Consider the following 24,662-nt stretch of genomic DNA (forward strand, 5'->3'; position numbering starts at 1 on the left):
GATATGCTACACTAGGACAGCGCTTTCTGTCTTTTTTTTTCTGTCTTTGATACTCACCTACATCCGGGGTTCTTGCGAACTCTGGAAGAAGTCTCCAGGTGATTTCTTCAATAGTGATGAAACTTTCAATAGATATATATTGGTAAATTACCTAATATCCTGACACCACACTTACACACATTACAGAATACATGAGGTAAAGTGATGTGCATCTACCTTCTATTTATTTATTGAGGTACATTATTTGACTGCAATAGTAGCAATGTATCTATATTTCTTCAGGTCAGCCTGATATTCCTGTGCTGGATGCCATACAGTGTTCCTGCTAAATCTGGGACTCAGCTTTTAATGGTTTTGCGTTGCTTAAGACCTCTCCGTATATTCAAGCTTGTCCCTCAAATGAGAAAAGTTGTCCGTGAACTTTTCAGTGGCTTCAAGGAAATTTTTCTGGTATGTATAAGGCTTTTATAAGGTTTTTGTTGCTTGGGAGAAATGATACACAAGTTTGCCAAGTTACATTAGAGTTTGTGTAAACATAGGTAGATTGGTTCTGAATCAATCGAAATGGTCCTTAGAGTAATGTCTGTATTATGTCTTATAGTACATTCAATATGAACTTATTTTTGTATTCAGTTTTGTGGCAACAGAACAGGATGTTCTCTTATTTCTTTTAGTTGTGCCTGCCATAAGATAGATGGCATTTTATACATAACAAAAGTTTCTAATGTTGTTTTAGCCTCTGATTCGAATATTAAGATTGGCTGTGTGGGAAAATAGTGAATCTCACTAGAAGCATAGCCATTAACAGATTCATTGATTGTAGTCACTCTTGGAAAAATAAACTGACTTGGAGAAATGTTATCTTTCTATTTATTTTATTTAATGTATATGTACTTTTAGGTATCCATTCTTCTGCTAACATTGATGCTAGTGTTTGCCAGCTTTGGTGTCCAGCTCTTTGCAGGAAAACTTGCAAAATGTAATGATCCAACAATTGAAACCCGGGTATGTAATATGAACTTGGAGTAACAAATACCGATGAATTAATACTGTACAATGTTTTCAGCAAGAAAAAGTAAATAAACCAGTTGGATTAACCTGAATTTTTACATTAACTTATAACACAAATGTGGTCTGATTGTTCTGGAAGTCACAATTATAGACAAGCATATTTTAAATAAATGTATAACACACAAGCAGTTGTATTGTACATATCTCATAGAACACATTCCGTTAACATCCACAGTGGCGAGAGAAACGGAGGTAAATTTTTTTCTGTACATCGCCATAAAGAAAACTACAGTTTGGTTAGTATCTTGTAAAACAGTGTCACTGACTGAATCCACTTTGCACCTTGATGCAGGATTTACCCTTGTAATAGTTTTTAAAGGAAAACACCACCATGGATTTACCTATTGAGGTAGATCCCGTGGTAGGTGCCTCTAACGTATGTATGGATAGCCCCTTTTTAGAAGGAGTAAAAAAAGGGAGTAGCTGGAGCTGAGGCTACACGATTCAGCTCCTCCACACCCCAGTAGCATCCTTGATCCTCTATCCCCATCTTCAGCATGCAGCTATGAGGAGCTGTACGCATTCATCCCCTAGGCTTCTGAAGCTGGGGCTTCAATTTACCAGATTGGCTACATGGCCAGCAATCTGAAGATATGTCTGGGTCTCCCGGGAAACACCTGAATGTAAAGTTCCACATGGCTTTGCTTCAGCATGGACTGAGAAGGAAGATGATAGAAAGATGGATGGAGCTAAAACAAGTCAATCTTGGAGGAAAACCTGTGTACTTTATAAGGCTCCATGCACATGAACAGATATCCAGCTGCACAATTTGTGGTGGAATATCTGTCCCCATATATGCCATGTGTGTCCCTGTACTGTACCGTACAATTGATGGGAAAAAGATATAGCACGCTGTATCTTTTCCTGTACATACGGCCGGGCTGCACGCATCCCGACGGAGAGGGTGGGGTTGAGCAGCGCTCACCTCTCCATCTCTTCTCTCCATAGCATACATTGTGTGCATGAGGCCTTAGATTGTGTTTGTCTGTATATGCGATTTTGATAACAACCACATTTTTAGAAATAGTAAGAATTTCAAAGAATTAACTTTTTCTTGCAACTTGAATACAAACATACCTCTCAGATTGAGGGGAAAAAAGGACTGACTAAAAAGGTGCGTATAAATAAAGAATTTTTATTGGTAACATTTAATACTTGAAAATAAAATGCATTAAGATTACAAGTGGTAGGACACAGAAAGGGAAAAAGGCGGACAAATCCGGACAAAAGTGGAGTAAGAAAAAGATGGAAAAGTGACATGGTGAGAGACTGAACCGGTATATGCTTAGTGCTAACCACTTAGTGCTAACCATGTGTAATAACTGCACTGCCCTGTATCTAGGTTATGTAAACAGTAACTATTAAAGAGAGTGGTATCAGCTCTTACCAGATGGTGATAGTGTGGAATTTTGCCACTGTCCGGGAGGGTCCGCGTCCCCGACGTACGTTTTGGCTCGGGGTGAGCCTTCGTCTGGGGGTGGCGTCCTCCCGTACTGGGGTCGGTATATAAAGAAAAGAATGGACCAATGAGCGTCTAGAAAGAGATGCACGTGACCGCGAGATCACGGGTCACGTGATGCGGAGCCGCGACATCGCGGCCAGCGGGGTCATGTGACTCAGTGTCGCGGGATCACACAGGGTGCATCAGAAACTGGATACGATACTGGCAGATGTCTAAAAAATCTTTGTTTATACGCACCTTTTTAGTCAGTCCTTTTTTCCCCTCAATCTGAGAGGTATGTTTGTATTCAATATGATTATTGTGGACCAATATTGACTAAGTGTGGTACTTTACAGGGTGACCGGATACAGAGCTATACATTAGGCCCCGGTTTACTTTGTGGGATGTTTTCAACCTTCCCCATAACCCTATTACCTGTATCCATATCTTTGTTTTTCTTGCAACTGTAAAGATTATATAAAATAAATTCATCACAGGGGCATATGTGGAGTGGATATGCTAGTCACTTATCTCTTCCTTTTACATGCAAATTAATGTTACACACTAATAATAGATATGGACTTCACTTAGCTGACTTTTCATTACCACCTAGTAAACATGTTGTGGGGAACTGCTCTGGTAGATGCTTTGTAGCAGTGCAGGAAGCAGGGACACATGCAGAGTTAGGCTACATTCACACGAACGTATGGGGGACGTATATACGGCCGACGTATATACGGCCGATATACGGCCCCCATACACTCCTATGGGCGCACGGCACCCTACGGGAGCGGTACGGTGCCGCACACGTGCGGCACCGTACCGTTCCGTACCCGGGAGAAAGATAGGACCTGTCCTATCTTTCCCCGTAATACGGCGCCGTGCGCCATAGGTTGCTATGGAGAGGGGCGGGGGTGAGCTGCGCTCACCTCCTCTCCCCGTACACTGCCGTTGCCCGCTACGGTACGGTACGGGCGGGCAACGGCAGTGTGAATATAGCCTAAAAGTCCAAAAATCAAGTGTTTATTTACACTTCTTGTCAAAAACACAAATTCAGCCTTGGCTTAGGCACGTACAAAATACAAAAGAATAAACCCTGCCCGGCTGGGCACTTCCTAATACATTAACAGTACCTAACTACTGTATACATGTACCAGGCTGCCTGGCACACGCTCGTGGCCAGCAGAATATCAGGAGGCACTCAGTTACCTTTGCTGTGTGAACACGGTCCAGCCTTCAGCTCTCCAGGTAGTGCCTCTCCTCCTGCTTCTGGCCTGCAGTCTAAATCAGGCTCTAATGAGGTCTGTGACCCGCACCTGTGGGCTATACAGAAACCCAGGACCGAAGCCCGGATGGAGTAGGAGTCCCACTACTAGCCTACCCCTACTCCATAATAAGCAGGCCCAGTACGGACATTACAAAGGTGTCTATGCTAGCGAGGCCAACATAGACTAAACAGACTACTCCTGCTTACCACATGTCTGCATTAACCCTTGGGTTACTGCAGACAAATCCAGGGCTTTTACCACACACCCTTCATCTGCCTGTATGACAGATAGCGGTTTTCCCAAATGACACTTCTCACTTTCTCACAATGTTTAAAATCCACAATATATTTGCTACAGAACAAGTTTTTTTGTATACATTTTTTTATTTTATTTATTTTTATTTATTTTACAGTTGTGTACAAACTTCGCTAAGTTATCATGTATTTTGATCCAAATCTCTAGTCAGACTTATATAGCCAGTTCACATGTAAGTTAATACATAAGTTTGTTTGTATCGGTTATCCATGGCTTCTTTCCACACCTAGGCTCCAGATGTGGAAACTACACGAAGATAAGGTATATTGGAAAGATTTTCCTCATTTTGTGTTTAAGCACACCTGGTTTTGGCTTACGATAACCAAGACAAAAAACTAATGAAATAATGGAGGTTTTTAAAGGGGTTTTTCCACGAAACAAGTTGGAGTCCTGTGGATAGGGCCTAACTTGCTGATCGGTGTGGTTTTAGTGATGAGACCCCCACAGATCACAAGAAAGGAGGGTCCGACGGGATTCAAGGTAGCTGCATCGCACCGCTCTTTTCTCCCTGAGATGAGTGGAGCAGCCGGTCGCCCATTCATCTTTAACTGTATATTAAATATACACATTTCCAGTGCTGCAGTATAAATAATTTGTCTTTAATTTTTCTTCCCAGGAAAAGTGTCATGGTATATTTAGGATCAATGTAAGTGTGTCAAAAAATCTCAATCTTAAATTAAAACCGGGAGAAAAGAAGCCAGGATTTTGGGTTCCACGAGTTTGGTAAGTAATGAAAAATTTCCAATATTGTGTTGTTCTCTTCTCCATTGACAAACAGAGCAAAATAAGTAGTTAAAGGAAATCTACAATGAAAATCATGCACTTACTCATTATGCTAATGAAGCAGAGGGGCTACCCTAGTCCTTCTGTGATCTGGCTTTACAGACTGTTACGCTGCCCCCCTTAGCACAAAACATATGAATTTATTGTTGTTTTTATCCCATACATCAATACGTTGTGATGATTTTATTTACATAAACAATTGTTAACTTACAGGGCAAATCCTCGAAACTTCAATTTTGACAATGTTGGAAATGCTATGTTGGCTTTATTTGAAGTGCTGTCTTTAAAAGGCTGGGTGGAGGTCCGGGATGTTATTATTCATCGTGTTGGACCAGTAAGTACAATTACATTGTATAGTGCTGTTTAAAGACGTATTCCCACGAAGACAAAATTCTTAAATATACTGTGAATGCCAAAATAACACATTCTGTAATTTGGTGTCATGCACAAACATGCAGTGTTTCATAGATCTAATTCAAACCTGTCTCCATCAGTCCTTATTATTATGAAAATAGAATGTGGCAGCAGTCACTGTAATGGGTTACGGCTCAGGTGCACTTCCCAGGACTTGGACCAAAGTCCCTCCACGTGTATATATATATATTTATACGGCATAAACTGCTCAAAAATAATGGAATTACACAAATAACACATTCTAGATTTGAATGAATTAAATATTCTCACTGAATACTTTGTTCTGGACAAAGATAAAGGTGCTGACACCAAAATCACAAAAAAATCATTGATGGAAATCAAATTTATTACCCAATGGAAGCCTGGATTTGGAGTAAAACAAGAAAAAATAAGGCTCAGTATTTTGTGTGGCCTCCACCCACATAAGTCGCTTAAGTAGTGCAGCTCTGCCAGGATGGCACATCAGCGCAAGCTGTGGCAAGGTTCGCTGTGTCTTTCAGTGAAGTGTCTAGACAGAGGCTGGAAGCGCTACAATGGACAGGCCAGTACACCAGAAGACGTGGAGGGAGCCGTAGGAGGGCAACAACCCAGCAGCAGGGCTGCTACGCCCGCCTTTTTGCAAGAACGAACAGGAGGAGCAGTGCCAGAACCCTGCAAAATGACCACAAATGTACATGTGTCTGCACAAACGGTTAGAAATATACTCCATGAGGATGGTATGAGGGCCTGATTTCCACAGATGGGGGTTGTACTCGTAGCCCAACACCATGCAGGATGCTTAGCATTTGCCAGAAAACACCAGGATTGTCTAATTCGTCACTGGCGCCCTGTGCTCTACACAGATGAAGGCAGGTTCACACTGAGCATATGTGACAGAGTTTGGAGACACTGTGGAGAGCGATCTGCTGCCTGCAACATATTCTGATGTGTTTGTCCCTTGGTTCCTCCTAATGTAGGACAATGCTAGACCTCATGTGGTTGGAGTGTGTCAGTAGTTCCTGCAAGATTAAGGCATTGAAGCTATGGACTCCCTCGTTCCCCAGACCTGAATCCAATTAAACACATTTGGGACATCATGTTTCGCTTCATCCACCAATGTCACGTTGCACCACAGGAGTTGTTGGTTGCTTTTGTCCAAGTCTGGGAGGAGATCCCTTAGTAGCATGCCGAAGCTCTGTAGGGAGGTTATACACAAATGTAGAGGCCACACACAATACTAAGTCTCATTTGACTGGTTTTAAGGACATTGGGGGTCCCGACGTGCTACCCGAATATTTCCGATTTGCGACGATTTCCCCTGAATTGCCCCAGGATTTTGTCGCATGCGATCGGATTGTGGCGCATCAGCGCTCGTATGCACGTGACGGAAATCCGGGGGGGGGGGGCATGCCCGAACAAAAACCTGACGGTTTCGGAAAAACTGCCACATTTTTTTTTAAAAATGTGTCGCGGAGCTTGCACTTACCTTCACTCAGCCCGACTCGGTGTTGGATCAGTCTGTATTGTGTTTTTCCACTTTAATTTTGTGGATTACTCCAAATCCAGGCCTCTATTGGTTAATACATTTGATTTTCATTGATGATTTTTTTTGTGATTTTGTTGTCAGTATATTCAACTTTGTACAGAACAAAGAATTCAATGACAATATTTCATTCGTTCGAATCTAGGATGTGGTATTTGAGTGTTCCCTTTATTTTTTGAGCAGTATATATTTTATCTTTATCATGTTAGAATCACTTGGCCAAAATCTTTTAAGATTATGCAAATATGTTAACATTCTCCAATCTATCTCTCTTTACAGATACATGGAATATACATTCACGTGTTTGTGTTTCTTGGCTGCATGATTGGTCTTACTCTTTTTGTTGGTGTGGTCATTGCCAACTTCAATGAAAACAAGGTATGATTTCACTATCCCAAACTTGTAATTATCCCAACTTCATTACTTATAAATTATAAAATAAAAATTTGTAAATAGGTCTACACTTCTTAAAGCCTTAAACAGTTTGTTTTTGGAGTTTATGAAAAATTGCCCCAGACCATATACTAGCAGAATAAAACTTATAACCATTTACTTACACATTTGTGGCCCCACCACACACCCATTGTAAAAACTGTCATGTACATAATTCACAAGGCAGAAATTATGTTCTGGAAAGGTTCCCCAGGGTACTTCCTCTGGTGTATGGTGGGTGCAGTGGTGTGGCCAAGCCGGGTCTTGGTACAATGTTGATAATTATTGCAATGTCTCAAACACTCATATGGAAACAATGTAGATGGTAACAATTATACCAGTCTCTTATTGAAGATAAGAAACTTCCAAACAGCACAAACAAGATTACATTACTCAGTTCTCTAAAGTATATTTCTTATCTTATTTCCAGCTTCTACTAAGCCCATTATTGGTTTAGAAGTTAATTTGTACCTAATAGATCCCTTTAAAAAAGAGTGGGAAAATAAGCTAAATGTTTTCCTATTTTGACCTATGTAAACCCTGCAAACCCAATCTGGAAGAATAACAATTCCTTAGGTATTCTACAAAAGAAATATAAAAATTATATTTATGAAATCATTGAAATGATGACCTAATTTTTCCATGGTGACCTGTTGTGGTTAATTGACCAGCCTATATGATTGTCCTACATTTTTCAACCCAGGGAACAGCTCTTCTAACTGTTGATCAAAGAAGATGGGAAGACCTTAAAAGCAGACTGAAGATAGCGCAGCCACTCCACCTCCCTCCTCGACCAGGTATCGATGCTTCTTTTTCTTTGCAGCTCATTTGTTTGGTCTACCCTCTTATTTTGTCAAAGCAACTAAAAATATCCTGAGGGAAAAGTAAACATGATTAGCAGGAAATCAATGGTACATGTCTAGCTTATGATACGGCTACTACTGTGCCAGCAATTTCTTTAGATTATTCTTTGCCTAATAGAGCTGCAGATCACATTGTGTTCTTTAAAGAGAACTGTTGCTACACTAGTTTTGTCTTCAGTAAGATCTGAATGAAGTGGTTGGGGGTACACTTTTGGGTAATCTGTATGTGTCAGCTGGAAGTGAGGCAAAGAGTATGCTAAGTAGGCAAAGAGTATGCTAATAAGTAGTTTTGGAGGTATGAAAGAGAGCACATTGATTGGTTACCTCCCATGGCCCCACATTTCATGTTTAACTATTGTTGTTGCCCATTTTTATAAAATGTGGAGAATAATCCTAGTAATTGGTGGTAATTTAGATTCACAATATTCTAGTAGAAAGCTTGCAATTCTTTAGAAAGTTATAACAAAAAATGGTCAAATTTGATTACCTTTACTAATGTACGTTCTATAATGTGTTAGTAATCATCATACAGAGGCCTAACAAGCACTGTACACCTATATATTACATTGCAAAATGCCATGAATACAGACAGGAGATGGGTATTTCATAGATTCCAAATGTAGATGGAGATTTTCAGAAGATAAAGATTAAAATCTGAATGTTGTAATATGGTATTAGCTACATTTATGTGATTACTTATTACGTTGATGTAATTCATACTTAATCTGACTTTATAGAAGAAAAGACTTAATTTTCACATTAGTTTTCTTATTTTACCTTTTTAGCATTGATAATAATTTATGGTGCCTGTACACAATAAGGTTTGGAAATTGTTTCGGATATTTGACATAGTAGTACATCACGGTCGGCAGTGACTTTCTGACATGTGACCTACCACAATGTCCAGCTTCTGGCACCGTCTACTGAACCCCGCCTATAACATGTTAATCCCTTACAAGGGGCTTATGAAGTGGATCAGACCCCCCGAGCTGCTTAACGGTCCGATCCTCTGATGGCAGGCCAACAAGTGCTTCAGGGCTGCCCGATATCCTCCGGGAGTTAGGCCCTGTCTGTAATATATCTGTAATACATTGTGTAAGGTAAATAAGAGCTTGAACAATCGACCAGAGGTTAGCTTCTTTAAGCCAACCTGTAGGGAAAAAAAATTACATGTAATAAAGTTTTTTTAAGAAAAATAATTATTTAAATCAAGTAACCACCAACATTTCCTATACAAATCTAATAAAGTACAGAATAGCCCAAAACCCACATATTTGGTATCCCCGCATCTGTAACAATCTGTACAATAAATTGTAAACATTATTGGAACGGCTCTGTGAACGCTGGGGAAAAAAAACTGAAAAACTTGCCAAAAATTAAAATTTTTATAAAATCCATTCACAAAAATGTTCCAAAAAGTGATCAAAGAAACAAAGAAAACATGTGCGCCAAAATGGTACCACTGAAAAGAGCAACCCAACATGTAAAAAATAAGCCCTAAACCAGCTCTGTCAACCAAAAAATATTAAAGTTATGTCTCCGAAAACATGATGTTATGAAAACAAAGGAGTTTTCTCTTTTGTTAACAAATTTGTAAAAATATATAAACATATATAAATGAGGTATGACCGTAGTCGTTATGATCTATAGCAGTGTTCCCCAACCACCGCGGCCAAACTCTGCAAAAAAAAAAATACTCACCTTATCCCCTTCCCCTTCAGCTGCCTTCTCTTTTTTCACTTCTCATCCTCTATTGTCGGCGCACATGTCCTCTATTAACAGCTCTATTGTCGGCGCGCATGATGATTTTGGCACATCATCATTAACGGGGAAGAGAAGTGAAAGTAGAAAAAGCAGCTGCCGGGGCGAGGGAAGGTGAGTATTGGATATTTTTGTTTTTTAGTTCGGCTGGCAAAGGGCGCATTAAGGGAGGGGCCGCATGCTGCAGGAAAGGGGGCATTGAGGGAGGGACAGCATGCAACAGGAAAGGGTGCTTGAGAGAGGGGGGCATGCAGCAGGGAAGGGGGCATTGAGGGAGGGGCATGCTGCAGGAAAGGAGACATTGAGGGAGGGGCATGCTGCAGGAAAGGGGACACTGAAGGAAGGGAGCAGCTACAGGAAGAGGTACATGGAAGGGGCCAGCTACAGAAACGGGTAGATGGGAGGGGGCCAGTGGACATTGGACAAAGCTGTCTTGCTGCAGGAAAGGAGACATTGGACCCAGGGGAAGGGACAGCTACGGGAAAGGGGAAATGGGAGGGGGAGAATGCTACAAGAAAGAGGACATGGGGGGCATGCTACAGGAAAGGGGACAATGAAAGCAGGGGAGTTAACAAAGGGACAATATAAGTGGGGAGACACTTCTTCAGAAAATGGGACAATATAAACTAGGCACACAGGGAGTTACATACATTTTTGGCTAGACACCAGACCCCACATCCCCACCCACCAGTCCCTGGAGAAAATTTATGCCACAGTCGGTCCCTGGCCAAAAAAAGAATGGGGACCATTGATCTATAAAATATAGGATAAAGATAACATATTTTTATATGGTACAGAGAAAGGCCACCCTAGGCCAGATATTACCCTATGAATTGCAACATTTTTGGGTTATTTTCTGGTTTCACTTTCTTTTGGTAAAATATATAAATCTGTTATTTCTAGATAATGATGGCTTCCGAGCACGAATGTATGACATAACACAACATCCATTTTTCAAGAGGACCATAGCGGTACTTGTCCTTGCACAATCAGTGCTGCTGTCAGTAAAGGTATGTTATATTGGAATGCTTCAACCTAGATTCCAGCACTACTTTAATATATGAATTCACTATATCATCATGATGTCCTTAACCCAACAGCCTCTTTCAGCAAAACTAATTTATTTAAAACCTTCCCCTCCTCCCCAATAATTCTGCAGAAAGACATGCTTGAAAAAACCCTGTGACCAGGCATGCATGCTTCTGTTATGTACATTGCTCCAGATTTTATATGTGTTGATTTTTCTCTTACAATTTACTTAATCTGTATGTTTTCAATTCATTCATGTTCACGTCCTAAAATATTACATACCGTATTTTCTGAATTTAATGAGATATATTGTTCTATTTTCCAGTGGGATGAAGAAGATCCTGTGACTGTTCCTCTTGCAACAATGTCAGTGGTTTTCACCTTCATTTTTGTTTTGGAGGTAATGTACTTTAGCCTGTGTCTCCCAATAATTTATTATAAAAGTGTCTCTTCTGACCAGTACAATGGGGCAGATGTACTTACCCGGTCCATTCGCGATCAAGCGGCGCATTCTCAGCGCTAGATTCGGGTCCGGACAGGATTTATTGAGGAAGCTCCTCCGCCGTCCACCAGGTGGCGCTGCTGCGCTGAAGAGCATCGGAACGCACTGGAATACACCGAGCCGGGCTGAGTGAATGTAAGTGCAATTTTCGCAACACTTTTTTTTTTCTAAATGCGGCGGTTTTTCCGAATCCGTCGGGTTTACGTTCGGCCATGCCCCCCGATTTCCGTCGAGTGTATGCCAGCTCCGATGCGCCACAATGCGATCGCGTGCGCCAAAATCCCGGGGCAATTCAGGGGAAATCGCCGCAAATCGGAAATATTCGGGTAACACGTCAGGAAACAGCAAATCGTGCCCTTAGTAAATGACCCCCAATGTGTTGTTTGAAGCAGTGAACTGTTTAAAGAGATCCGCAAGTGTATGTTACCAAATGGGTAAATAATATTGGACTAGGGACCAGCGAGTAATCAGATATTCACTGAAGCTGAAGTTTCACTGAACTTTTAATAAGATTTGGTCCGGGTCTGGATCTGCTAGATTTGAACCATTGTTGGTTCAATTGAAATGCTCCTATATTAATTATCTCCCCCCCCCCCCCTTAGTAAGCTCATGTCAGAATGGTACTTCCACATATAGCTTTGGGTACAGGCATGTTTTAAAGCATAAAAAGTGCTGTATTAAAAAATACACCGTTCCACAGTACACTTTATGCTTTTTTCCTACTTCAGAGTTTCCAAAAATGTCCCTCATTGTAGGCAGATGGAGTTTGCGGTGATGGAGTGGTACCTGTGATAGTTGTGGTGGTGCCAACAGCTGCTAGGACATCAGCAGCCTCAGATGTAGGAGTGTAATCTGACCTAATTCAGACTTTTTAAGTTTAACAAAAGTAATGTTTTGGACAATGCCACAAGACAATTTGATCCAATTGGGTTTAACCACCGACATGTTTGCAAACGGTGTTTGTGCTGGGTACATAAACATAATTCTTGGCCATGTGTTCCATTATTGATGCTTGAGGAAGTGGAGGGAAGAGGTCAGAGCTGGTTCAGAGGACATGTATAACCCAGTACTGCTCCTGGATGCAAGCTGGCTACAGTGTGTGATGATGTTTCACAAAGCAGTGGTGCCTACATTTCAGTTGTTTGATCCAGGGTTTAATCTGTTTGCACAGCTTGCAAACAGCTGTTCTGTTGTCTCCTGGTAATGGAAAAAAAATTCCAGAAGGTCACTTTAGGTCTTGCATGCTCAACCCTGGTGCCCCCATGCTACTATGGTTCTATTTGGTTATATTTGAAAGACTTGCTGGCAGCCCACCCACAATAAGGGGTAACATTTTAAACAGGAATTGGGCAGCAGTGCCACACTCAGCTCTTTCTTTTTCAGCCAGGCTGCACTTGCCCTAAGTTTCTGATTCTGAAATGTCCCTGCTAAAATTCCATACAATACCCAAAGGGGCAAAAACCCACCTCCATTTCTTTCCTATTATGTGATCGATCTTGTGGCACTGACTGAACCAGAAAAGCAGAAATGATCTGACAAATTTACAACAAATCTAAGATCCAACAAATACTATATATACTTGAGTATAAGTTGACCCAAGTATAACCCGAGGTCCCTAATTTTGCCACAAATAACTGGGAAAACGTATTGACTCAACTATAAGCCTAGGGTGGGAAATGCATTGGTCACAGCCTCCTCCAATAATGAAATGCCCCATGCAGCCAGCCTCCCCAGTTATGAAATGCCACATGCAGCCAACCTTCCCAGTTTTGAAGTGCCCCATGCCCCAGGCACACACTATGATGTCATCAACGGCGACAGCTGCGTGCATATGGACAAGTGCCTGCCCGCTGTTACAGCAGAGAGAAGAAAGAGAAGATGCTGGGACAGGAGTATCGGGGAGTCGCACCGACCATCGGGAGCTCTGGAAGGTGAGTATGTAAGTTTTTTTTATAGACTTGTGTATAAGCCGAGGTGAGGTTTTTCAGTACATTTTTTTGTGCTGAAAAAACTCGGCTTACACACAAGTATATAAGGTAGGTTTGCTCATGTTTATATGTGATAAGCAATATGTTAGTAATACATATATTACATTTTTTTTCATATGCTAGTATCATTGCACTTTCTCCACAGTTAATGTGAAAAATAAGACCTGCTTTTACTAATGATCTGATTTATTTACGTGAAGGTAACCATGAAGATAACAGCTATGTCACCAGCTGGATTTTGGCAAAGCAGGAGAAATCGTTATGACTTGCTTGTGACTTCTCTTGGAGTTATTTGGGTTATACTTCATTTTGCTTTACTAGTAAGTCTCTATATATTTGCTTACATTCAGTTCAGTCCTTAACCAAGAGTTAAAGATCAACTAAACATTGGAAGCAATATATTTATTATCTCTATTACAGAAATAAATAGAGAAGGTTGTAATAGTAAACTTTGTAATATACATAATTAAGGAAAGCAGCTTCCATGTGTTTCCGCTCTTTCTCCTGTAGTGAGCAGTGTATCTGAAAACATTGAGATCTCCCTTCACCTCAAGCAGATAAGACTAATGATTAACTCTTTCAATACCTAGAGCATATCTCCCATAAAGAGTCAGCTCTCTAAAGTGATTAGGCTTACCACAGACTGTCTGTAAGGAGTTACTTCATTAGGAGCATTATCAGATTCTTATCTGATTAGCTTTCAGTGTGAGTACAGGACCTGATTTACAAAAACTGATTAAATAAAGAAGAAGGGCAGGAAAAAAGTAGGACACATAAACAGATATTTTTGTTAAAGTATATTACAAATGTTACTATTATCATTTGCTGTAGTGATTTATAATATTTTGGCCAAAGTTTAGTTGTACTTTTAATAGTAGTAGATCATAAAAATGGCAGAATTAGGCCTCTTGCGCGTGAATATTAATTGGGTACCTGTGCTAGCGATTGTTTTCACGGCTATCACATGTCATCATGTATTTCTATGGGCTTAAACTTATGGCCATGGTTTTCACTGCCCCATGTATGAGCCAACTGCTGCAAATTATACAGCAGGTCCTGTTCCTTAGCTTTCATGCTAACAACAATTGCTTTAAGTCGTGTGCTAGCCACAGCTCGTGAAGGTAGCACAAGGCCCAATAGCTTTCTATGGGTTCATGAACATGGCCATTATTACCACAGCCCTGTTCATGAGCCAACTGCCCGGACTGCAAATTTTGGAGCAGGTCCTATTCCTGGCTGTGTTGCGGGCCTGGGCATTTATTATTGTCATCATAGGTCTGCAGCACGCACCCTTGGATCCAAACAGTGGTCCACGGGAACATTGTTTGCAGCCTATCATCTGACCTGTTCATTTAGAGGAGGGATTACTGAGTTTGTGTCTCCCACAGTCTTTTTACCTGTCATCAGCATTTGAGAGGACTTCTCAGGCCAATGACACATGCCGAAACAAGTGCTAGAGTAACTTCACCTGCACAGTTTTCTAAGGAATAAGCTAATTGGATGCTGGCAATTAGTTCTCACGTCTTAGAGGATAGAAGCCCCCACCCTATGTGTTATGTAACATCCATAAGTGTCAAGAGGCAGGAATATCTCTTCAGATAAATATCTTTAGGACTAGATGAAAATGGCAACCCCACACATTCATCTCTGATTTACAAATATATGTGAATTGGTCATATGTGATATAACTATCTAGCTGAATGTGACTAAAGTAAGTAAATATAACTAGTTAGACAATGGAAAGTACCATTTTATGTGTAGAGCTCTTATTAATAGTTGCTTTTTATTTAAACCCCAAATAACAATATATACACTGATAATGCAGTGTTCCTTCTGAATGTGAATACAATTGTAAGAATTGCATTCCAACTGAAAAAGCTTTTTTTTTCTTTTAAAGAATGAATACACATATATGATGGGTGCCTGTATAATTGTCTTTCGATTTTTCTCTATATGTGGAAAACACGTAAGTATCTTTGTTTAAAAATAATTTCATTCATTTTACATGTTACCTTTTTTTCCATATATAGATTCATAGATCTTTATACATATAGATCATGTATAGTTTCAAAAACTGGAAACTCTTGTCTGACACATGCCAGGCAAAATTTTTCCTGTTTATCTATAAAATAATGGCTTTCAAAGAAAAGGGTAAATGAGCTGAAGAGGAAATACTGAAAAAATAATTCATACTCTACCTTGGTTTGAGCAAGTGTGTGCTTTGAAAGGTGAGAAAGAAAAAATGGCCACTGCCAGACACCCCTAGTGGTGACACATCTTTCTCAGAAGGCATTTCGCAAACCAAGGTCTCAGTCATTATCTCAGAGACAAGAGGCTCCCATTACCATTAGATTGTTGGTCTGTCTTACCAAAATTAGTTTGTTCAGTGGCAAATTAAGACTGCCATGGGCCCTGGGTTTTAGGAATATTATAACCCCTACATGTCTGGAATTTATTTCCTACGGTACTATAATCAAGCTTTTTGGGAAGTGGAGGATGCATCCTTTCTGTCTGGTTTGAATCTGCAGTTTCAGGACCTTTGGAGGACCTTCAAAGGTCCTGAAATGGCTTTTGTGTACATGTGTATTGAGAGCAGGCAAAGATGTATGAAGATTTTGTGGGTGAAGGTCTTTCTCAGTATAAAATTTGGTGAGTGGTTTGGGTGGCCATGGGTCCTCTAGAAAGCTTGGGCTCGGGGCTATGGCCCAAACCGTCTATATTATAATACACTACTTGTTCATTATATTAATAACCAGCTTAACACCTTATATTATCAAATACAAATCTATTGTATTAATTGCTACAAATCTAGAATTATCTGTCAAACTCTGTAAAAGGATACACTGACCTGGACCTATCTTGGTCTTTTTCAAATTAGGTCCTGAAGTTATAAGAGAACTGCACTGGTTCTCCCTATGCAGAAGCTACTGGTTGTGGTAATCTGTTTGCCTATGCTCAACCAATGCTGGTGTCCTGGTCTCCTTGCCATTCTCCATTGCCCCCAGTGTCTGGTTTCATGGCCCACCCTCATGCCATCAGTTTCTAAGGCATGCACAATAGCAGCGTTCTAAGATTTAAATGACCAGCATGACAGGGTCATCTGTGTCTCTGGCCAGAAGTGGCACACACCTTTCCCCAATATGAGGTGCCTTAGTGTTAAAGTTCCTAATGTCCCATGTAAAGGTGTGTGTTATTGCTTTAATCTAAAATTCTCTTGTATTGACCACTTTCCACCGACATCCTTTTATCTGTCACCTACCTGGTGCTACTCTAAAAGGAAGCATCATTCTGTCCAGTGAAGTCCAGATCCCTTTATAGGGGTTGAACAATGTTGTTTGGATTAGCCGAAAGCAAAACCAATTAAGTCACATAGTTGGTCCAAATTCCACTGTTAATTCCAGGCAGTAACCATTGAGTTTCAATCTCCACTCGAGTTGACAGGTAAATGCCTGCTTATCTGTATTATGTGTAGGAAAATTTCATTGATATACCTTGGGAACATATATTTTAAATAGTTATGACCAAGAATGTCTTTCTTAAACCATGTTACTCCAACATGCACAAGCTAAGAAACACTCTCTTCAATTAATTCTAAAACTAAAAAAATTAAACTACAAGTAGAGCATAAAATGGAATTTTCATGGTAATTTACCTTTATGCCAGTTAGCTTTTCAATTTACCAGCATTTTATTTTCATTTTAATTATATTTTTAGTTGCTAAGTATTGTATAATTAAAAAAGAAACTTATTCCATAAGTAAATAATTATAGTTGCATATAAATGAAAGCAGCTCAGTCTCATAGGCTCAAGGTTGGATGAAATATGGTTAAACATGTAACTGAAAGTGGATCTGCTGAGGGTTTTCTGAATGCATTAAGGATTTGAGTGACATTTTGTTCTGGGCCTCCCCCAAACTTGGCACATGGTAATTGATCTTCCCAAAAAGGAGTAGGTGACAAAGGGTTGAACCTTAGGCCTTTGTCATATATAATTTCCTCCTATGTGCCACTCTACCAGGCCCTCGTAAGGTTCATTTACCATCAATTAACATCAATTGAAATTTCACCAAATAGTTGGGAAATTATGCAATATCTAGTACAAGTTCCCTTAAAAATACTTGATAGGATATAACGGAAGTTATGATTGAGAACATTTTCTTAATACTTACAGAAGTTCTTATTTTTTTTGTCCTCCAGGTAACACTAAAGATGCTGTTGTTAACTGTGGTTGTTAGCATGTACAAGAGTTTCTTTATCATTGTGGGAATGTTCTTATTGCTACTTTGTTATGCTTTTGCTGGAGTTGTCCTTTTTGGAACAGTGAAATATGGTGAAAACATAAACAGGTAAGTAAGCAGTACTATTATAATATTATGTATTTTATACTAAATTGTTCTACAACACCACTGTTCTATCGTACTGCCTTTCCAAAAACTCCACTGTTTAGAATGTGTTTAATAAGAATGTGTTTTAAGTGCTTAGTGCGTTAGGTGTCTATATTTTCATTTTGGTTCAGCATACTTAAGCTCAACTGGACAACATTATTTAGAGTCTTAAAAAGCCCACTTTCAGTTGATGGTACATATTAGAAGAATTTTTTTTTTTATTGGGCTAAGCCACTGATCTCATCTGTGTGCATGTCCCAGAGAAGTCAACAACAGATGGAATAATGTTACAGTGGGCTGTATACAGGGTGCAAGTTCACATTGTAGACATAATGGGGGTCATTTACTAAGGGCCCGATTCGCGTTTTCCCAACGTGTTACCTGAATATTTCCGTTTTGCACCGATTTTCCCTGAATTGCCCCGGGATTTTGCCGCATGCGATCGGATTGTGGCCCATCGGCGCTGGCATGCACGCGACGGAAATCGGGGGCATGGCCGAATGAAAACCCGACGGATTCGGAAAAACCGCCGCATTTAAAAAAAAAAGTGTTGCAGGACTCGCGCTTACCTTCACTAGGAATAGGCCGGTGAACTTCAGTGCATTCCGCCGGGCCTCGGGGAACTTCAGCGCAGCAGCGTCACCTGGTGGACGTCGGAGGAACTACCTTAGTGAATCCCGGCCGGACCTGAATCCACCGCAGAGAACGCACTGCTGGATCGCGAATGGACCGGGTAAGTAAATCTGCCCCAATGGGCTCTTCTTAGCAATGCTTGGTTAACCCCTTAATGACAGGGGTTTTACGGCAGCCATTAAGGCTACTTCTTCTGATGCGCCGCCTTTGTACGTCCACGCGTCAGTAGAAGATCGCACGACATCAGGTCCAGCTAACACCTGGGAATGGAAAAACTTGGGTCCTGGGTGTTTAACCCCTTACAAGCCATGTATGTCTGTCCCCGGTGGATTAGACACCTCCCCCCCCTCTCCCCACCGGTGGCTTCTTACCGGGGATCTGATCCATCCTGCCCCGTGGCTGCCAGCTCTTCTTCACGCCGGGTTCCACCTCCTGGCAGGACCCGGCTGTAACTAACTCAGCATGCTCAGTTACTTACATTGTACACTGCAATACAAGTGTATTGCAGTGTAAGGGCTTGAACAAGTGATCGGATAAACGGATGATCGGATGAATAAAATAAAAGTCCCCTAATCACCCCAGTTACATATAAAATCCAAACAAAGTATATAAAACACAAAAAGTACATATTTGGTATCACTGTGTCCGTATTAATCTGTACAATAAATCTAAATAAATATTGAACCCACTTGATGAACGATGCAAAAAAAACACAAAAAACTTCTCGTTATATACAATTTTTCATCAAATACCCTCAAAAAAGTGTGCCCTAATGTGATACTACTGAAAGAACAACTCTTTTCACAAAAAATAGACCCTAAACCAGACCTGTCAACAGAAAAATACAAAAGTAAAAGCCCCTGAAAAGTTGTCGATAGTAAAAAAAAATGTCATTTTCTCCAATATTGGTTTTGCTCAGTAAAATTGAGTAAAGAAAAGAAAAACTATTTAAATGAGGTATCACTGCAATCTTAGTGAACCAGATAATTATGTTAAAATATTATTTTCATGTTATGGTGAGTGTGATTAAAAAAAAGTGCTAAAAATCCAAAATAAAAATTGATAATTTAGTTTGTATCCCCCTTGAAATGGTTAATAAAATCTCAAGAATAAGCTACCATATATACTTGAGTATAAGCCGACCCGAGTATAAGCCGAGACCCCTAATTTTACCATCAAAAACCTGGGAAAACCTATTGACTCGAGTATAAGCCGATGGTGGGAAATGCATTGGTCACAGCCCCCCTGTATATAGCCAGCAAGCCTCCAGTAGTATACAGCTTGCCCCGAGTAGTATACAGCTTGCCCCCAGTAGTATACAGCCAGTCCCCAGTAGTATACAGCTTGCCGCTGCTGACGTCATACTGGGTGCCGCCTGGGAGAAAAACATGGCGGCGCCCAGCACGAAGTTAGAGAAGACAGAAGACGGGCGCGGAAGCCAGAAGAGGACCCACGCGGACATCATGGGAGCAGCGCTGCACGTCGGGGCCACCGGAGGGTGAGCATATAAGTTTATTATTTTTTAAATATTTTTTAAGTATATGTATGTGTGTATTGACTCGTGTATAAGCCGAAAGGATGTTTTTAAAAAAAAACTCGGCTTTTACACGAGTATATACGGTATATGAGATTTTATCAATTTTTGTTTTTATTTTAAAATGAACTATATGAATGAGGTATTGCCGTAATCCATAAGGACCCATAAAATAAATATAACATATAATTTTTTTGGTACGGTTCACAGCGCTCAAAAAATCTAAAACAAGAATCAATTATTTTCTTCTACCCATTTTATGTCTAACCAAAAAGAGTTACCGGTAATATATTCTCATCAATAATATATAGATGCCCCAATTTGAAGTATCTGTAAAGTGAAACATTTGAAGGATTAACAAGTTTTGTACAAGTTGTTTTACACAGGTTAAGGGGTTTCTATAATGAGTTAATTCAAGGGGTTTTACTATTATTTAGGCCTCTCAAAGTCACTTGAAACCCAAGCAGTTCCCTCAAGTCAGTTATTGGAAATTATCTTACAAACATGAAAAATCTCACCTAAAGTTATTTATTGATTCCATAGTGTTGTACAATCAATCAGGGATTCACATACAGTACATTACAAAAAGACAAGAACAGATACGAAAACTACAGAGATCTGGAACAAGTGGGAGGAGAACACTGGCCATGAGGGCTCACAGTCTATATGGCAGGGTAGATAGAGACGTGAGGTGATGTGAAGCAAAACAGTTTATGTGTGTTGAACAGGTGGGTATGTTAGATTACATTTGAAGGTTTGGAAAGTTGTAGACAATCTTACATATTTTTGGAGCTCCAAGTCTCCTAACATCCTACAAAAATGAAAGGATGCATTAAAAAACATACTAACATAAAGCAGACATTAGGGTGATGTTAGTTATTAAGATATTTGCGTGGAAAGCAGAATATTTCAGACTTTGAAAATGGAGAATTTTTCTGAATTTTCTCCAAATTTCAGTATTTTTCAGACTGAAACTCAATAATTATCTCCCAACTATCACGAATTAACATGTGTCTCAAAATCACCTGGATATGATAAAGTGCTTAAAGTTAAAAGCACTCATACCGACACATATCAGATTTGAAAAAATGGTCCGTGTCAAGAAAGCGCAAAATGGCAAAGTCGTTTTGAGGTTAAAGATTAATCCGAAAAGATGTATTAGGGGTCCATTGCTACTGCAAAATATGGTGGTCTGTTTTGCTATTTGTTATTATGAGAATTTTCATGTAGAATGGAAATAAAAGGGTTGTCTGGGCTTTTAAGAATTATAATGCCTGGGGGGGGGCTATAAAAACAATAAAGATACTCACCTCCTCCAGTGCTCCCGATCACCTACAGTTGCTGCTCCCGTCCTGGTACGGGACATTTAGGAAATTTTATTAAGGTTATTTACGGTACTCAAAACTGTTTTTTAACCTATGTGTTTTTTTTTTATTTGGTCTCTTCTAGACATGCAAACTTCTCCACAGCAGGGAAAGCTATAACTGTACTCTTCAGGATAGTAACTGGGGAAGATTGGAATAAAATAATGCATGATTGTATGGTGAGTTGACTGTTTTAAGAATCGTATTGTACATTAGTATATATTGTTCCATAACATCCATAACATTTTTTAAGCATTTCTGACCATATTCACAATGCACATCATTAGATTGTACACATTTCTTACATAGAATAATAGTATTATAAGGGTACTGAATAAGAGAATACATGTATACTATTTTTTATTTTATGGAAATTATTATCAAAAAGAAATTATGATTATTTTTAGAAGTCTTATATTATTCTTTCTTCAAATTATTTCAAATTATTTAACCTTTTTAATCCTATTGTTGGGTGCCAGTAAAAAACCAACAGCTCTATTATTATCGTTATTACCCGTTATCCCATCCATTAGTTTCAGAGTCATTGTCACTTGCCAACCCATACAGTATGTACAATATTGGTTAAATCGATAACTGAGACTGTAACTATTTACTCTAATGTTGTAATTTTAGGTTCAACCCCCTTTTTGCACACCTGACAGTAGTAGATACTGGGAAACAGATTGTGGAAATTACGCTGGAGCACTCATGTATTTCTGTTCTTTTTATGTCATCATCGCCTATATCATGTTAAACCTTTTAGTCGGTAAGTCTTAACGGTAATTAAGAATAATAATCATACTTTAAGCAACGGCATTTAGTACGGTAATTATGTAACTTCTACTATATGCATTTGTGCTGAGTCTTAGAAAAGGTGATGCCGGATATGATCTAACGTCTAGTATACTTTGATCACTGTAACCACTAAAGATATTATATTTATTGCTCCAATTCATCTTATATCCATACATCTTGCATTGAACAGCATGTAAATCTTTTTTTTTAAATTTCAGCCATAATTGTAGAGAATTTTTCTCTCTTCTACTCTACTGAAGAGGACCAGTTACTAAGTCCTAATGACCTCCGTCATTATCAAATAATATGGAATATGGTTGATGATAAAAGAGAGGTAATATTTTAACATTTTTTGTGCTTACGAAATGAATATATTATGAAGTCTAATTATAAAAAAACATTATAAGAACATATGATGACTATACAAATTGGGGCACATTACCGATGGTCAGGTTTCTGTTAGACTTTGCATGTTCTTTTATGTGAAAACTACTTGCACATGTATTTCAGAAGTGTCTGCGCCACATATGTGTCACATGCGACCCTTTGTGTCACTCCTGCACTACTCTTTACATGACACAAAGTTTGTTAGTGTGTCCCACCCTGTATGTTAAAAGTGCACCAAAAAAGTGCAGGGAGCGCCACATAGTGCAATTTGCACTGTTTTATGTAAATGTGTCCCATTATCCATATGTATTGTGCAATCAGCTTAGACCTGAACCAATCAGATATTAATCACCTAACTTACTGCTTGGTTATCTATGTCCAGTAATGTCCCTATAAAAATGTTATTTTTGTCGAAAGGAAATGACTTAAGTTGAATCTTTATGAGATGTTGTTTTGTATGTAATCCCCAGGGTGTTATTCCAACATTTCGCGTGAAGTTCCTCTTGAGGTTGCTTCGTGGCCGATTAGAAGTAGACTTGGACAAAGACAAGCTTTTATTTAAGCATATGTGTTATGAAATGGAGCGATTGCATAGTGGTGGAGATGTTACCTTTCATGATGTGCTCAGGTGCAGTATATATTTGTCAAATATTTTATGTTAATTTGTTGTTGATATATTTCTTTAAGTACATTTTTGTATAATTATAATTTTTATAACATCTTCCATAGGCTTTCAGAAAAAAGAGTGTAGTATAGTTCATGTAAGGGGTATATAGGTTTATAATGCACTGGCCTAATTCCAACATTAGCATGCTGTGTAAGGTGAAAAAAGAATGCAATGATTTGCAAATCTCACAGCCTATATTTTTTACAATACAATTTAAGAAAAAATGCAACTTGACATCAATTTAGAACATGATGGTTGTAATTAGAGATGAGCGAACATACTCGTCCGAGCTTGATGCTCATTCGAGCATTAGGGTACTCGAAACTGCTCGTTGCTCGGACGAATACTTCGCCCGCTCGAGAAAATGGCATCTCCGGCCGTTTTGCTTTTTGGCGGCCAGAAACAGAGCCAATCACAAGCCAGGATACTCTGCACTCCACCCAGCATGACTTGGTACCCTTACACGTCGATAGCAGTGGTTGGCTGGCCTGATCAGGTGACCCTGGAATAGACTAGTCCCTGCCCGCGCTGCTCGGATCATTCTCTGTCGGGATGCCGCTAGGGAGAGAGCTGCTGCTGGTCAGGGAAAGCGTTAGGATGTTCTATTAGAATAGTGTTAGGCAGGAGTGATTCTACAAGAACCCAACAGCCCTTCTTAGGGCTACAATAACGTTTTATTTTACTTTTTTTTGGTTTGCCTGTGGCTGGGCTTGCTGCCATTAGTAGTGCAGCTAGTACCATATTGTGAGTAATTTGCAGGGGGACTTGCTACCGTTGTGTTTAGCTCTTAGTGACGCACATATCCACCTCAAACACCAAAGTGGGACAATTTATTAGGGGTTTGATTAGAATTAGGCAGAGTCTGCTGATTTATTTTTTTTTACCTTTATTTCTTTTTATAGCTCAAAGTCATCTTGCAAAGCAGTGTGCTTTCACTGTAGGCTAGAAAATAGCCATAGGAGAACCCCAACGGCTTACTTAGGCCTACAATAGCGTTATATTTTCCTTTTTTTTGTTTGCTTGTGGCTGGGCTTGCTGGCATTAGTAGTGCAGCTACTACCATATTGTGAGGAATTTGCAGGGAGACTTGCTACCGTTGTGTTTAGCTCTTAGTGACACACATATCCACCACAAACACAGAAGTGGGACAATTTATTAGGGGTTTGATTAGAATTAGGCAGAGTCTGCTGATTTATTTTTTTTTACCTTTATTTCTTTTTATAGCTCAAAGTCATCTTGCAAAGCAGTGTGCTTTCACTGTAGGCTAGAAAATAGCCATAGGAGAACCCCAACGGCTTACTTAGGCCTACAATAGCGTTATATTTTTCTTTTTTTGTTTGCTTGTGGCTGGGCTTGCTGGCATTAGTAGTGCAGCTAGTACCATATTGTGAGTAATTTGCAGGGAGACTTGCGACCGTTGTGTTTAGCTCTTAGTGACACGCATATCCACCTCAAACACCGAAGTGGGACAATTTATTAGGGGTTTGATTAGAATTAGGCAGAGTCTGC

General features: G+C 39.7%; 1 protein-coding gene across 2 annotated transcripts in view; it reads left to right on the plus strand.

The window, feature by feature from the left end:
- The window catches only part of NALCN (sodium leak channel, non-selective), a 306,335-nt gene that overhangs the window by 269,030 nt on the left and 12,643 nt on the right, over positions 1-24,662 (plus strand). For both annotated transcript variants that reach the window (XM_072135500.1, XM_072135501.1), the window contains 15 exons: positions 283-450; positions 901-1,005; positions 4,712-4,818; positions 5,092-5,212; positions 7,094-7,192; positions 7,950-8,043; positions 10,774-10,880; positions 11,225-11,299; positions 13,590-13,709; positions 15,287-15,355; positions 17,586-17,734; positions 21,390-21,483; positions 21,938-22,070; positions 22,318-22,433; positions 22,957-23,114. In XM_072135500.1, the coding sequence (XP_071991601.1) occupies positions 283-450; positions 901-1,005; positions 4,712-4,818; positions 5,092-5,212; positions 7,094-7,192; positions 7,950-8,043; positions 10,774-10,880; positions 11,225-11,299; positions 13,590-13,709; positions 15,287-15,355; positions 17,586-17,734; positions 21,390-21,483; positions 21,938-22,070; positions 22,318-22,433; positions 22,957-23,114 (1,715 nt within the window). The remainder of the gene's footprint in view (positions 1-282; positions 451-900; positions 1,006-4,711; positions 4,819-5,091; positions 5,213-7,093; positions 7,193-7,949; positions 8,044-10,773; positions 10,881-11,224; positions 11,300-13,589; positions 13,710-15,286; positions 15,356-17,585; positions 17,735-21,389; positions 21,484-21,937; positions 22,071-22,317; positions 22,434-22,956; positions 23,115-24,662) is intronic.

This window comes from Engystomops pustulosus, chromosome 2, assembly GCF_040894005.1.
Source record: "Engystomops pustulosus chromosome 2, aEngPut4.maternal, whole genome shotgun sequence".
NCBI classification, from domain to species: Eukaryota; Metazoa; Chordata; class Amphibia; order Anura; family Leptodactylidae; genus Engystomops; species Engystomops pustulosus.